This window comes from Rhinopithecus bieti, unplaced genomic scaffold (assembly GCF_001698545.2).
Source record: "Rhinopithecus bieti isolate Rb0 unplaced genomic scaffold, ASM169854v2 scaffold_5341, whole genome shotgun sequence".
NCBI lineage: Eukaryota > Metazoa > Chordata > Mammalia > Primates > Cercopithecidae > Rhinopithecus > Rhinopithecus bieti.
In genome coordinates this window covers 1080196-1096324 of record NW_016804835.1, presented here as the reverse complement: position 1 = coordinate 1096324, position 16129 = coordinate 1080196, and the positions used below count along the sequence as shown (strand labels likewise).

At 40.6% G+C, this 16129-nt stretch overlaps 1 protein-coding gene across 2 annotated transcripts in view; it reads left to right on the top strand.

Moving 5' to 3' along the window:
* The window catches only part of TTC27 (tetratricopeptide repeat domain 27), a 198997-nt gene that overhangs the window by 46306 nt on the left and 136562 nt on the right, over positions 1–16129 (top strand). For both annotated transcript variants that reach the window (XM_017870638.1, XM_017870637.1), the window contains exons 7-9: positions 268–401; positions 5792–5904; positions 11723–11789. In XM_017870638.1, coding sequence (XP_017726127.1) covers positions 268–401; positions 5792–5904; positions 11723–11789 — 314 coding nt within the window. The remainder of the gene's footprint in view (positions 1–267; positions 402–5791; positions 5905–11722; positions 11790–16129) is intronic.

The window sequence follows — 16129 nt, the reverse complement described above, 5'->3', positions numbered from 1 at the left end:
CTAATTTACCCTAGAATTTAAATTATAATAATAATAAAAAAAAAAAAATCTAGTGGCAGAAATCCTGGGTTTGAGTCTGGTACCAGAGCTTAATGACTTTCTAATTTTATAAGTCATTTAAAACCTGAGACTGGGCCTCAGGACTTTCTTATGTGAAATGGAGAAAATATCTTGTAAACTCTAAAGCACTCTGAAAATATTGCTCTTCATGACTGTACAGTAGATCTGATAGGTAACTCAGTAGATACCATTTTATTGTTTTTTCAGGTGCTTTGGGGAAAAGAACACGGTTCCAGGAAAATTATGTGGCACAACTGATTCTAGATGTAAGAAGGGAAGGGGATGTCCTTTCAAATTGTGAATTCACTCCAGCACCCACTCCTCAGGAGCATTTAACCAAGGCAAGTAGGATTGCAAGTTATTACATTCAATTAATACCTGAGTCTAACAATTTCAACAGGTGAGTACCATAGAAACACTGAGTGGGTTGGGGGCGGACTTCATTTTATTCTTTCTTTTGCCTTTTCAAGGTTTATGGGTCAGGGAGAACCCGTGTTTAAACCGTCTTTTTTCCTAACCCGTATATAGAGATAAATAGTCCTTTTCTTTTAGGATTCAGTAACTATGAATTAGTAATGCAGTTAGTTATATATTACCCCTCTTTTAGAAATTCAAAAGGCATACTGGGTGGAGACCAATTTTTCTGTCTGCTGTCATGTTTCCTTATGTTTGTCTTCTCTTGGAATCTCTTAGGCTTTTTCTAAATATATAAACAGATTATCAGAATTCCTTTTCACTAGTTTTGTGATCGAGCTTTTGTTTCTCTGTCATTATTAGGTGGTGGTTGCCTTAGTATGTTTATTTGACATGTCTAATGAATTCTCTTCTTTAGTTTGAATTATGACTCTTGGTCAGTTTACCTAATTATAGTCCACTCCAGCTGCTTCCATGGAGCCCTTTAGCATTTATGCATGTGTTTTCTGATCCCAGGAACCCCCAACTACTTTTTTTTTCTTTTTTGTTTTTTGAGACGGAGTCTCACTCTATTGCCCAGGCTGGAGTGTAGTGGAGCGATCTCAGCTCAATGCAACCTCGCCTCCCGGGTTCAAGCAATTCTTCTGCCTCAGCCTCCCAAGTAGCTGGGATTGCAGGCATGCATCACCACGCCTGGCTAATTTTGTATTTTTAGTAGAGATGGAGTTTCTCCATGTTAATCAGGCTGGTCTTGAACTTGCAACCTCAGGTGATCTGCCTGTCTCGGCCTCCCAAAATGCTGGGATTACAGGCGTGAGCCACCGTGCCCTGCTGTGTTTACTGTTTTTTAATGTGGAGTTGTCCTATAGAAAATTATCTCTCAGTGATTGGCCTAACATGGTGGCTCATGCCTGTAATCCCAACACTTCGGAAAGCTGAGGTGGGTGGATCACTTGAGGTCAGGAGTTCGAGCCTAGTCTGACCTAAATAGTGAAACCCTGTCTCTATTAAAAATGCAAAATTAGGCCAGGTGCAATGGCTCACGCCTGTAATTCCAGCACTTTGGGAGGCTAAGGCGGGTGCACGAGGTCAGGAGATCATCCTGGCTAACATGGTGAAACCCTGTCTCTACTAAAACTACAAAACAAATTAACCGGGTGTGGTGGTAGGTGCCTGTAGTCCCAGCTACTCAGGAGGCTGAGGCAGGAGAATGGTGTGAATCCAGCCGGGAGGCGGAGCTTGCAGTGAGCCGAGATCATGCCACTGCACTCCAGCCTGGGTGACAGAGCAAGACTCCGTCTCAAAAAAAAAAAGGAAAAATACCCAAAAAAACAAAATTAGCCTGTTGTGGTGGCACATGCCTATAATCCCAGCTACTTGGGAGGTTGAGGTGGGAGAATTGCTTGGACCCGGGAAGTGGAGGTTGCAATGAGCAATGAGTGCAATTGCACCATTGAACTCCAGCCTGGGCAACAAGAGCAAAATTCCCTTTGAAAAAAAAAAAAGAAAAAAGAAAAAAGAAAATTATCTCCTGGTGATAAATAGGATATGATGAGTATTGTGAGAAATGTATGAAAATGATGTATAATTTAATACAGAAGTTAATTTTTTTTTGCTTGTTTGTTCTTTCTTGCTTGCTTTCTTGCTTGCTTGTTTGCTTGCTTGCTTTCTTGCTTTCTTTCTTCTTAAATGGAGATGATGTCTCACTATATTGCCCAGGTTTGTTTCAAACTCCTGGGCTCAAGCAATCTTCCTGCTTCAACTCCCACTGGGATTAACCATATAACACATGTTACAGGGTTAACATGGTTAACATTTTTAACATATTACATGTGACTATCAGAAATTTTTTCAGGATTATTTTATTTTATTTTAAAAATATTGGCTGGGCGCGGTGGCTCATGCCTGTAATCCCAGCACTTTGGGAGGCTGAGGCAGACGGATCATAAGGTCAGGAGATCGAGACCATCCTGGCTAACATAGTGAAACCCCATCTCTACTAAAAATACAAAAAATTAGCTGGGTGTGGTGGCGGGTGCCTGTAGTCCCAGCAACTTGGGAGGCTGAGGCAGGAGAGTGGCATGAACCCGGGAGGCGGAGCTTGCAGTGAGCCGAGATTGTGCCACTGCACTCCAGCCTGGGCGACAGAGTGCGACTCCGTCTCAAAAAAAAATTAAAAAAAAAAGTTTTACCTGTTTGTCTGTTTAGAGACCAGGTTATGAGACTGGTTAATTTTTGTATTTTTGGTAGAGATGTGGTTTCACCATGTTGCCCAGGCTGGTCTTGAACTTCTAGGCTCAAGCCATCCACTTGCCTCAGCCTCCCAAAACTGTTGGGATTATAGGCATGAGCCACTGCACCGGCCAGAATTTAATCTTTTTATATGCGAATAAAATACATTCAGATAATCTTAGGGTCTTTGTTAATTACTACTTGAAGATGGAGAGTACAAGTTGTATGATGTAGGTATGGATTATATAGAAACATAGCTTTATTCTCATGGGTGGAAGATAATTGTTTGTTAAGTTGGTTATATATCATATTTCCTTGTGTCAAACACATTATTAGATTGTAATATACACCATCTGTTTAATAACCATTTTTCAGGAAAAGGAAAGAACACTACCATAGCATTTATAGTGATTACAAAATATATCCTGATTGGAAATGTTACAATGTGGCTCAGTGTGGTGGCTCCCGCCTGTAGTCCCAGCACTTTGGGAGGCCAAGGTGGGAGGGTCACTTGAGGTCAGGAGTTCCAGACCAACCTGGCCAACATGCCGAAACCACGTCTCTACTAAAAATAGAGAAGATTATCCGGGGGTGGTGGTGTGTGCCTGTAATTCCAGCTACTTGGGAGGCTGAGGCAGGAGAATTGCTTGAACCCGGGAGGTGGAGGTTGCAGTGAGCCGAGGTCACACCACTGCACTCCAGCCTGGGTGACTAAGTGAGACTTTCTCCAAAAAAAAAAAGAAATGTTACAGTGTGAAAATATATATTTTATTTTATTTTGAGATGGTGTCTCATTCTGTAGCCTGCTTTAGTCTCCAAGTAGCTGGGACTACAGCCACATGCCACTATGCCTGGGGAATTGTATTTTTAGTAGAGACAGGGCTTCACCATGCTGGCCAGGCTGTTGTCGAACTCCTGACATCCGGTGATCCACCCACCTCAGCCTCTCAAAGTGCTGGGATTATAGGCATGAGCCACCATGCCCAGCTTCTGTCTAGCTTCATTTAGCTCCTAAAGTCTTCCTTGTTTTTTTGTTGAATTAGAAAAAAATTTCACCCAAGATTATTGAGGAATAATTTACATAAAGTATACCTATTTTGAATTACACTTTGTTGAGATTTAACAATTAGACACATGTAACCACCACTATAATGAAAAAAAGTTTCTCCAAAGAGTGCCCCTGTAGTTCTTTGCAGTCAGTTACTCTCTAGTCTGCTTTCTGTCATAGATTAGATCTGTCTTTTCTAGAATTTCCAATAAATGGAATCATACGGTATGTAATCTTTTGTGTCTGGCTTAATGGTTTTAAGATTCAGCCATGTTGAAATACCAATATGAACTGCTGGTGGACATTTGTTATTTCTAGCAGCTATTACTAATAAACCTGCCTAGAAAATATGTATGTAAGTCTTTGTGTGAATATAAGTTTTTTTTTTCTCTCTTCTCTTTTTATTTTTGAAATGGAGTCTCACTCTATTGCCTAGGCTGGAGTGCAGTGGCAAGATCTCAGCTTACTGCAACCTCCACCTCTCGGGTTCAAGCAATTCTCCTGCCTCAGCCTCCCGAGTAGCTGGGAGTACAAGTACATGCCACAATGCCTGGCTGATTTTTGTATTTTTGGTAGAGACGGGGTTTTACCATGTTTGCCAGGCTGGTCTTGAACTCCTTACCTCAAGTGATCCACCCACTTTGGCCTCCTAAAGTGCTGGGATTACAGGCGTGAGCCACCATGCCTGGCCTCTTTTGCCCATTTTTCATTTGGGTTGTCTTCTTATTGAGTTCTAAGAGTTCTTCATATTCTGGATACAAGTCCCTTTTCAGATACGTGTTATGTCAATATATTTGGATCCGGAGCTTGACTTTTTGTCTTCTTAACAATGTTTTCAGAGAACAGAAGTTTTTAATCTGATGAAGTCCAATTTATGAAGTTTTCTCTTATAAGTCATGCTTTTGTGTCCTAATTAAGGACTGGTGCCTTTCCATCTCAAGGTTACAAATTTTTTTTTTTTTATGTTTTATTCTAGAAGTTTTTTTAGTTTTAACTTCTGTATTAAGGTCTGTGATTAATTTTGATTTAATTTTTGTATATGATTGAGATAAACGTGAAGGATCATTTTTTTTTACAAATGGATATCCAGTTGTTCTGACATCATTTAGTTACTTTTTTTTTGGAGAGACAGGGTCTTGCTGTGTTGCCCAGGCTGGTCTCAAGCTCCTGGCTGCAAGCTTCCTCCAACCTTGGCCTCCCAAAGTTCTCTAATATCATTTATTGAAAGGCTTTATCTACTGAACCACCTAGGTACTTTTACTGAAAATCAATCCATCACATATGCATGGGTCTAACATTTTGGACTGTATTCTGTTCCATTCACTTTGTATGTCTGTCTTTATGCCAGTACCATACTGTCTGGGCTTTATAGTAATTCTTGAAATCAAGTACTTCTTTGTATTTTATTCTTTTTAAAATTGTTTTGGTTATTGTCGATCATTTGCATTTCCATATAAATTTTAGAACGAACTTGTCAGTTTGGCATTTCCATCATTGATAACAAGCTATTTGTGAGAAATTTCTCAACTGATCGCACTATATTGCTGAGACACAGAGTTGGGAAGTTGATGTTTTTGATTAGAATTTAGAGGCAGAATGGAAAGATCCAGTTTTGAATCCTGATGCTGTCACATACTTTGAGTATGATCTTGGATGAGCTTCAAGTATCTGATTCTTTGTTTTTCATCAATAAATAGGGATAGAAATGCCTATTGTCTGTGATTATTGTGAGGATGGATTTGAAAAATGTTTGTAAGGTTATCTGCAGAGGGGCTTTTGCATACTTGGCTCAATGAATGATAGCTGTTATTCCCTATTATTGTCATTGTTAGTGCATTCTTGAGGTATAGAATGGCACATCTTTCATTTCTGGAAGGTAAGTTGTTTCCAAATATGTGTTTCACAAGAAACAACCTGTTGACCATAGGTAGACAAGGTAAGTTAACTTTATCCTTTCTAGCAATCTATTACATGCCATTTTGGTGAATGAATAAAATTTAATTTTTGGTTTAAGTATTTTCTTTTGTATTCCACTAGAATCTTGAGCTCAATGATGACACCATTCTGAATGACATAAAGTTAGCAGATTGTGAACAGTTTCAGATGCCCGATCTGTGTGCTGAAGAGCTTGCTATTATCCTTGGAATCTGGTAAGTTAATGACTGACTTGACTACTTTGAACACTTTGCATATTGATTCTCTTATGTGAGGAGAATCTTCATTCAAGGAGGTTCCAAGAGTTCTGAATGAATAGGGAATTTTTGTAGTGCTTATGAAGATCAAGAGGAAATACTTGAAGAGCCAATTAAAGGACTAGACATTACGAATCTCCTATGAGTTGGTATATGTATTCTTCTGTTTCCTTTATAAGCACAATTTCTTTGTTTAACTTTAGCTAGGAGTAGATTTTTTTTTTTTTTTTTTGAGACGGAGTCTCGCTCTGTTGCCGGGGCTGGAGTGCAGTGGCCGGATCTCAGCTCACTGCAAGCTCCGCCTCCCGGGTTTACGCCATTCTCCTGCCTCAGGCTCCCGAGTAGCTGGGACTACAGGCGCCTGCCACCTCGCCTGTCTAGTTTTTTTTGTATTTTTTAGTAGAGACGGGGTTTCACGGTGTTAGCCAGGATGGTCTCGATCTCCTGACCTCGTGATCCACCCGTCTCGGCCTCCCAAAGTGCTGGGATTACAGGCTTGAGCCACCGTGCCTGGCCGAGTAGATTCTTAATGAAATATTAAAGACAGGTGAGAATGACTATTTTGAGATTTGAGGATATTTGCATTTCAAAGGATAGGATTATTTTTTAATACTGTAGAACCTTATCTGTGGTCAAAATAGTTTTTCCTTTTTTTTTCTGATTAGAAATAATATCAAATTCGTGAAAAATGTTTACGGGCAGGGCAATACAAATAACTTTTAAGAATAAGTTTCCAACATGATACTATATCATTCCTGAAGAATTTGGTGTATATTTCCAACAATAATTTGTACATAGTCACAATACAGCTATCAAAATCAGAAAGTTAACATTCATACTTTGCTATCATTTAATTCTCAGACCCCATTCAAATTTTGCTAGTTGTCCAGATACTCTCTTTTAGAGCAAAAGATCCAGTCTAGAATATATGTGTCACATTTAGTTGTCATGTCTCTTTAGTCTTTATCAGTCTGGGATAGTTCCTCATTTTTGCTTGACTTGCATGATCTTGACACTTGACATTTACAAGTCCATTATTTTTAGACTTTCCCTCAATTTGAGTTTGTCTGATTTTTTTTTAATAGTTGGATTCACCTTATGCATTTCCCCCCTCCGCCCCGAAATGAAGTTTTGCTGTTGTTGCCTAGGCTGGAGTGCAATGGCACGATCTCGGCTCACTGCAGCCTCCACCTCCTGGGCTCAAGCGATTCTCTTGCCTCAGCCTCCTGAGTAGCTGGGATTACAGGCGCACACCACCACGCCCGGCTAATTTTTTTGGATTTTTAGTAGAGATGGGGGTTCACCATGTTGTCCAGGCTGGTCTCGAACTCCTGACCTCAGCTGATCCGCCCACCTCGATCTCCCAGAGTGCTGAGATTACAGGCATGAGCCACTGCACCCAGCCACATTATGCGTTTTTAGCTGGGATGTGAGAGAAATGAAGTTTTGTTATTCTCATTTCCTCCTAGCAAGTAGAATATGATTTGGGTTTGCCCCTCTACTGGTGATGTTAACTTTGATCACATGATTAAAGTGGTGTTTGCTAGGCTTCTCCAAAGTTATTCTTTTATTTTGTAATTAACATTTTATTGGCCAGGCACGGTGGCTTACTCCTGTAATCCCCGCACTTTGGGAAGCCGAAGAGGGTGGAGCACCCAAGGTTAGGAGTTCGAGACCAGCCTGGCCAACATAGTGAAATCCCGTCTCTACTAAAAATACAAAAATTAGCCAGGTGTGATGGTGGGCGCTTGTAATCCCAGCTACTCGGTAGCCTGAGGCAGGAGAATTGCTTGAACCTGGGAGGTGGAGATTGCAGTGAGCCGAGATCACGCCACTGCACTCCAGCCCGGGTGACAGAGTGAAACTCTGTCTCAAAAAAAAAAACAACTTCTTTTTCAAAAAAAACAAACTTTTTCAAAAAAAACTTTTTCAAAAAGAAACAACTTCTTTGAAAGGTACTATTTAGAGTAAATGAATATCCCATTTGTTCATCAAAGATTATTGAATGTTCAAAATACGATCCCCCATAAAGCTAGTAGATAATGATCCAGTTAACATTAGTAATATGGCAATTATAGAAAAGGGAGCATTTGAAAAAATATTGTTCTTTTTTTTTTTTTTGAGACAGTCTTGCACTGTGCCGCAGCGCTGGAGTGGGGCAGTTGGGCAAATCTTGGCTGCAACTGGCAACCTGCGGCCTTAACCAGGTTCAGGCCAATTCTCATGCCTCAGCCTTCCCAAGCAAGTCTAGGATTACAGGCATGTGGCCAGCCACACCCTGGCTTAATATTTTGTAGCTTAGTTAGACGCAACAGGGTTTCACGCGTGTTGAGCCAGGTGGTCTATGAAACTCCAGGGCAGTCGCAGGTACTGGCCACCGGGCCTTGGCCCCCAAAGGTACTAGGATTGATGGGGTGATCGAATGCGCCCAGCCAACTATTCTTTTAATCTAGAACTCACCTCTTTACGTGTTCACCACAATAGGTCATTTTACTTCATATAGCAGACAGTAAGGTTCATTTAGATATTTTGGGATTGCTGTTTGGAGGGGAAAACAATGAATTCAGTTCAGACAGTTTTATTTTATTTTAAAAGGCTCGCACATAACCAGCAGTTCTTGTTTTCTAAAATCCAAGCAATTTCCTGTAACATTATGATTCCAGTGAGCAGAAATTTTGTTTTTTTTTTCTTTTGAGAGCAGATCTCGGCTCTGTCGTCCCAGGCCGGAGTAGAATGGTCAGCTATATCTGTATGACTCACTGCAACGGGCCAACCGCAGCCCCAAACGACTACTCTGTGCCGGAATCAAGCCCTCCTGAGTGAGAGAAATGGGATTAACAGGCGCCTGCCCAATCGCTTTATCATGCTCAAATGGTTTTGTATTTTTAGAGAGACAGGGTTTCACGATGTGGGAAGAGCCAGCCTCGTCTCGAACCACCTGACGCTCAGGTGATCACTCACCGCGAGCCTCCCAAAAAGTGCGGAGAGTTTTATAGCGCGAGCCACTGTGCCTAGCCTGAGAAAGTGAATTCTTATACATAGTAGATTGGCACACAACAGTGCGGGATAGCTTCCAGGCTCCTGTCACATATCTTCTTGGGAGCGGGTCCATAACTGGCTTCCTGCTTGTGAGTTGGATTTTACCTGAAAGACGAATGCTGGACTGCCCCACCCTCTCTTACACTTCATTCCTACCTGACTGCTTATGTTAATGGCTCATTCATGCTTGTTTGTTCTTGATAAAGGGCATGTGTTTGTAAAAAAATCATTTCATAGTTCTTATCCTCTTCTGGCGATTAGATTTTTGGGGTCTTTTCCAACACTAAAATGGCTATCAGATGTAAAAATTATGTATATAAACAATTATACGATAATTATAAATCGTTAAAGAGTATTGAAAATTATAAGGATGAAGGTTCTGTCACTCCAATTTTATAAAGGCAGTGTTTCATTTTTTTTTTTTTTTATTTTCTTTTTTTTTTTTTTTTTTTTTTTTTGAGATGGATTCTTGCTCTTTTGCCCAGGTGGGAGTGCAGTGGCACGATCTTGGCTCACTGTAACCTCTGCCTCCCAGGTTCAAGCAGTTCTCTGTCTCAGTCTCCCAAGTAGCTGAGATTACAGGCACTTGCCAGCATGCCTGGCTAATTTTTGTATTTTTAGTAGAATGGGGTTTCACCATCTTGGCCAGGCTGGTCTTGAACTCCTGACCTCGTGATCCACCTGCCTCAGCCTCCCTAAGTGCTGGGATTATATGCATTAGCTGCCGTGCCTGGCCTATTTTCATTCTTAATGTATGGAATATTTATATACATTTATATGCCCTTTAAAATTTGTTAAATTAATATATGGAGTATTTGGAATTACATTCCATATATATTATATATCCACATATATATATTCCATATATATTGTAATTATATGTGGAATATTTCATATATTCCATATATTAAGAATATTTAATATTCCATTTGGAATAGTCTAATAATAAAACTAACACTGGTGAAAAGTCAACTGTTATTCTGAATCTCATGTTTGTGATTTTGTTGCCTTTTTAAAAATATTTTAATTCATGTTTTGTATGCTTGTAAGTCAGTTGCTTAAATTTACTTGCTTTTGAGCTTTATAAAAGTAGTATCTTATAATAAACATATAGTCCTCTGTGATGTGCTTATTTTCTCTCATTATTGTATTCCTGTGATTCATGTTGTTATATGTAGCTGCAGTTTACTTCGCAGTATAGCATTCTGTTGGATGATTATACAACAATTGGTCATTTTCCTTTTGGGCATTTGGATTGTTTCCAGATTTTTCCTGTTATACACAATATTACTGTGGATATTTATGTATCTCGTTCTTGATGTATCTGTTCAAGAATTTCTCTGGGCTCCATATCTAGGATGGAAGTACTGAGTCGAGGATATATGAATGTTCACAAAGATAGTGCCAAATTGTTTCTTTCTCTTTTTTTGAGATGGAGTCTTGCTCTGTCACCCAGGCTGGAGTGCAGTGGCGCAATCTTGGCTCACTGCAACCTCTGCCTTGCGAGTTCAAGCAATCCTCCTGCCTCAGCCTCCTGAGTAGCTGGGACTACAGGTGTGCGCCACCACACCCAGCTAATTTTTTGTATTTTTAGTAGAGGTGGTTTCACCATGTTGGCCAGGATGGTCTCGATCTCTTGACCTCATGATTCGCCTGCCTCGGCCTCCCAAAGTGCTGGGATTACAGGCATGAGCCACCGTGCCCAGCCCAAATTGTTTTCTAAAATGATTCTACCAATAATGTAATTGATCCTGGATCAGCAAGATCTAAGAATGCCTATTGTTCTGCGTCCTTGACAGCTGTTACAAAAACATTTTTTTTTAGCATGAGTTTAATAAATAAGACTTGGTGTCATAATAATTCTTTTCATTTTCTTTGCTGAGTGGCACATATTGAATTTCATTTTTCCTAGGAGGATATATTATGTTGGCTGCACGGTGTCACATGGCTGTAATCCCAACACTTTGGGAGACTGAGGTGGGCAATCACTTGAGTCCAGGAGTTCAGGACCAGCCTGGACAACACAGTGAAACTACGTTTCTACAAAAAATAGAAAAATTAGCTGGGAATGGTGGCGTATCCCTGTAGTCCCAGTTACTCGGGAGGCTGAGCTGGGAGGATCCCTTGAACTCAGGAGGTGGAGGTTGCAATGAGCCAAGTGTGTGCCACTGCACTCCAACCTGGGTGACACAGTGAGCCCTGTCTCAAAAAAAAAAGATAAATTATGTTGACATTTAGTACACCAATCACATTTTATTTGTCAGCATTTTATTGTTATGCTTGTCTTTGACAAACTCCACATTTGTATACAATGCCATTATACATATATTTTTTGAGACAGAGTCTCACTCTGTCGCCCAGGCTGGAGTGCAGTGGCGCGATCTTGGCTCACTGCAAGCTCCGCCTCCTGGGTTCACGCCATTCTCCTGCCTCAGCCTCCTGAGTAGCTGGGACTACAGATGCCCGCCACCACGCCCTGCTAACTTTTTGTGTTTTTAGTAGAAACGGGGTTTCACCTTATTAGCCAGGATGGTCTGGATCTCCTGACCTTGTGATCTGCCCGCCTCGGCCTCCCAAAGTGTTGGGATTACAGGCGTGAGCCACTGCGCCTGGCCCCCATAATATTTAAATATCTGCTTTCAAATATATAAAATATAGCAGTTTACTTTGCTTTTTAAAAATTATATTTCATTAGCTGCAACATGCATCTTAATTTACCTTTTTTCTTAATTTAAAGCATGAATTTTCAAAAGAATAACCCAGTGCATAAATTAACTGAAGAGGAGCTTCTGGCATTTACATCAGTGAGTAATGTCTTTTTCTCTTCCATTTCATTTTTTTCCTGGTAAATTATTTCCTCTGGTATGGTCTTGCCTTAGATTATGTATGTTGAAACACTGCCACCTAAGGAAATAAAGTGGAGAAAAATCTTATTTTAGTTTCTAAGTCACGTGTATCTTGCTGCTGATAGAGTCTGCAACTCTTATGCCTAAAATCGAGGGCCATGCCTACATGGTTGTGGTGAAAAAGAGAGCTGGGAGCAGGACCAGGAGACCATGGGTCAGTGAGGTGTCAAGAGCATGGTATGTTCATCAGTATTCAACAGTGTAGAGCAGTCAGGAGATAAATGTGGACGGAGAAGAGACCACTGGATTGGACAATTAAGAGTGCATTGGTTACTTCTAGGACAGTTTTAGTGGACTCTGTGCACAGTTACCTCATTACAGAGAATTCGGGGGATTATGGTGTAAGGAAATAAAGTTAATAAAGACCACAGTTGGAGAAGAATGGCAGTGAAAAGGAAAGATGGGCTAATAGATATTTGAGGATTTTAGATCAAGAAGGACTTTTAAGAAGAGAAAAGTCACAGACGAAGGGGTCAGTCAGTATAATTTGGCTTTGTGGATAAAGGAAGATGCATATGTTCTTTAATGAATACAAGTTGCTTAAGATATGTCATTTTTTCAAAGGCATTTTCATTATCTTAGTTGGGAATCAGTTAGAATTCTGATGTTTTCTTCCTTTGTTATTTTTCAGATAAGGCAAAATAAAGTACTTTTACTGGCTAGAAAGAAAAGGTAGATTGTGGCCGGGTGAGGTCGCTCATGCCTGTAATCCCAGCACTTTGAGAGGCTGAGGCAGGTGGATCACTTGAGGTCAGGAGTTCAGACCAGCCTGGCCAACATGGTGAAACCGTGTCTCTACCAAAAATACAAAAATTACCTGGGCGTGGTGGCACGTGTCTGTAACCCCAGCTACTCTGGAGGCTGAGAAGGAGAACCGCCTCAACCCGGAAGGCAGAGGTTGCAGTGAGCCACACCGTACTTCAGCCTGGGTGACAGAGAGCGAGACTCTGCCTGAAAAACAAACAAAAAACAAAACAAAGCACAGCAAAACAAAAAAAGCTATCTTATTTTGTACTGTAATGTAAAGTTTTCACATTACTATTTCCTACACACCCTGTTGGAACTGGTTAGGTGTTAGTCGTTTGAGTCCTCTGGTTGTGTGTTTTGTTTTCCCACTTCAGTATTCTCCGAAGTCTTTGGTGTGCATCATCATATTATGTGTGTTTTAGGTAACTGTGGAAATGTTCCTCATTATTTATTACATGTGCTATAAAGGAATTGACAAAGTGTTAACAAATTTTAAAGGGCATATAAAAACATATTATGTACTTTTCATTTATTGAATCAGCTGATATATATCTACTAAATAATATATACGGGTATTGTACTAGTCATTGGGGATATAGCAGTAAACAAAGCCTTTTCTGTTCTGGAGTTTATGTCAAATACAGAGTAGACAGAGAACCAGCTATTTCACGAAGTGCTGAGGAGAACTATAAATCAGGTTAAGAGACTAAGAATGGGATGGGCACAGCTGTTTTAGACAAGGTGGTCAGGGAAGGTCGCAGTGGGAAGGTGACATTAACATAGATCTGTGTGAAATGAGGGATGGGGGAAGGATAGGGAAGGTCTGGAATGGCTATGAGCTTGAGTCAGGGTAGGGACTGGATGGCTTCAAGTGTCTAGGTGATAAATGGTGACCTGGATGCTTGGCATATGACAGGAAATGTTCCTGCTGGCCAGTAGTAACAGTTTCTTGGAATTGGTCTCACAGGCAGTTTATTGCAGCATAAATATTACATATATATTATGTATATATTACATATATACATAATATATATATTGCAGCATATATATTAACAGTTATCCTGAAAAGACATTAACACACTCTTTTTACATTCAAACAGTTAATTTTTTTAGCATTTCTTGTGTGTGTGTGGGGGGGGTTTCCCTTTCTTTAAAACTTTTCCCTTCTTTAACCTATTCTCATTCCTTGCACTGGGAGGTACCTGTGAAGTAATTAACTCTAGTAACTTCTTCTGAAGGTGGCCAACTCGTCACTCCTAGCTTGCAGTGGAGGTCATAAATTAAGGTTTTATACTTTTCCCCTCAGGCCTTTATGCTGTGTAATTTTTCTGCTTTCCTCCCACCCTCCTTCAAATCAGAACCGTCCTGAAGACCGACCTCTTTTTGGAGGAAAGATGTTTGATTACAGTGACTCATGGTGCTAGGCCTAACTCTTCTAAAGAGATGAATTAATCCCAAGTAAATCTTTAATTGGTGAGAAGTAGGGCAAGAAGCTTCTATGTAAGAAGGACTTTTAAGAGCCCCACACTTACTTTGGGCTTTGCACTGTCCTCCCGACCTTTTTAAAATCCCAAATGAAACAAATATATCAGAAAAACCTGTCAGCCCTCGTCAACTCTTCATCTATCAGTCCTTCCTCCTGTCCCTTCTTTGTGCATGATACCAAAGTGGATGAGATGATGAATTAAAAGTAGTCCCTGGTTTCAATGAAGAAAGAAGCTTTATTTAAATCCTATGTAACTCCAAAAGAGTACAAACAGCCCCCAACTTACGATAGTTTGACGATTTTTTTGAATTTGCAATGGTGTGCAAATGATACTCGTTCAAGTAGAAACCATACTTTGAATACCTATACAGCTATTCTGTTTTTCACTTTCAGTACAGTGTTCGATAAATCACATGAGATATTCAGTGTTTTTTTTTTGTTTGTTTTTTTGGGGTTTTTTTTTTTTTTTTTTTTGAGACGGAGTCTTGCTCTGTCGCCCAGGCTGGAGTGCAGTGGCCAGATCTCAGCTCACTGCAAGCTCCGCCTCCCAGGTTTATGCCATTCTCCTGCCTCAGACTCCTGAGTAGCTGGGACTACAGGCGGCCGCCTCGTCGCTCGGCTAGTTTTTTGTATTTTTTAGTAGAGACGGGGTTTCACCGTATTAGCCAGGATGGTCTCGATCTCCTGACCTCATGATCCTCCCGTCTCGGCCTCCCAAAGTGCTGGGATTACAGGCTTGAGCCACCGCGCCCGGCCCGGTGTTTTTTTTTATAGAATAGGCTCGGTGTTAGATGATGTTGCCCAACTGTAAGCTAACGTATTTAAGGCAGGCTAGGTTAAGCTATGATGTTTGGTAGGACAGCTGTTATTAAATGCATTTTGACTTAGGACATTTGGAACTCATGATGGATTTATCAGGATGTAACTCCATCATATGTTAAGGGGCATTTGTATTTGAGACAAGAGTGACCACTTTTAGGTGCTACCCCACTTCTGAACTCTTGAACTTTTATTTGTCCCTCTCTTTTTGCAGGGTTCATATTTTGGCTTATTTTATATACACACACACACACACACACACACACACACACACACACATATATACACATATATATACACACATACATATATATATATATGTCTTTTCCTTACAAGACTATAAACTCTCAGTTTTAGAGACTGGGCTCTGTTCTAGGCTCTCTACAAGGGTTGTGACAGTGCTTCAATGCTTTACTCATAGTTCTTGTGAATAAATGCGTGCAGAATAAGAAAATGAATGAAATATATACCCTACACCTTGGAAGAGGGTTGATTTCTATTCAAGACCTGCGTCACTTACTTAGTTGCATGATTTCGGCAGTACTACGTGATACTAGGAATAACCATCTGTTTCATCTTTCTCTTCTGTATAATGGGGGAAAGAGTAAAATGCCCCATCCCAACACAGAAGACTTTACTTGAGGATCATACTGCAGAACATCTATGAAAGTACTCCAGAGTAGGTAGAGGCTGGTACACTCATAGCATTCAGTGATGCTAGTTTGTAGTAGAGCATTCCTATTTTCAAGCAGGCTAAATGGATAAGATCTGCTTGGAATTGGCCATACATGTGGAAGAGAAGGGACCAGAGAGGAAAGAAACAGCGTGGTTTTTCTTGCTGGACATCCATTTCCCTGCTCTAGCAGCAGCTTAGTGGCCTGGGACTAGGGTTGTGAACTATTGAGGCTACAAGATGTCTTCCTCTGTTGGTAGAAGAGCAAGTATAATAGAAGTCTTTTTTTTTTTTTGCAATGGAGTTTTGCTCTTGTCACCCAGGCTGGAATGCAATAGCACAATCTCAACTCACTGCAACCTCCACCTCCTGGGTTCAAGCGATTCTCCTTCCCCAGCTTCCCGAGTAGTTGGGACTACAGGCACAGGCCACCACACCTGGGTAAGTTTTGTATTTGGAGTAGAGATGGGGTTTCACCATGTTGGCCAGGCTGGTCTCGAACTCCTGACCTCA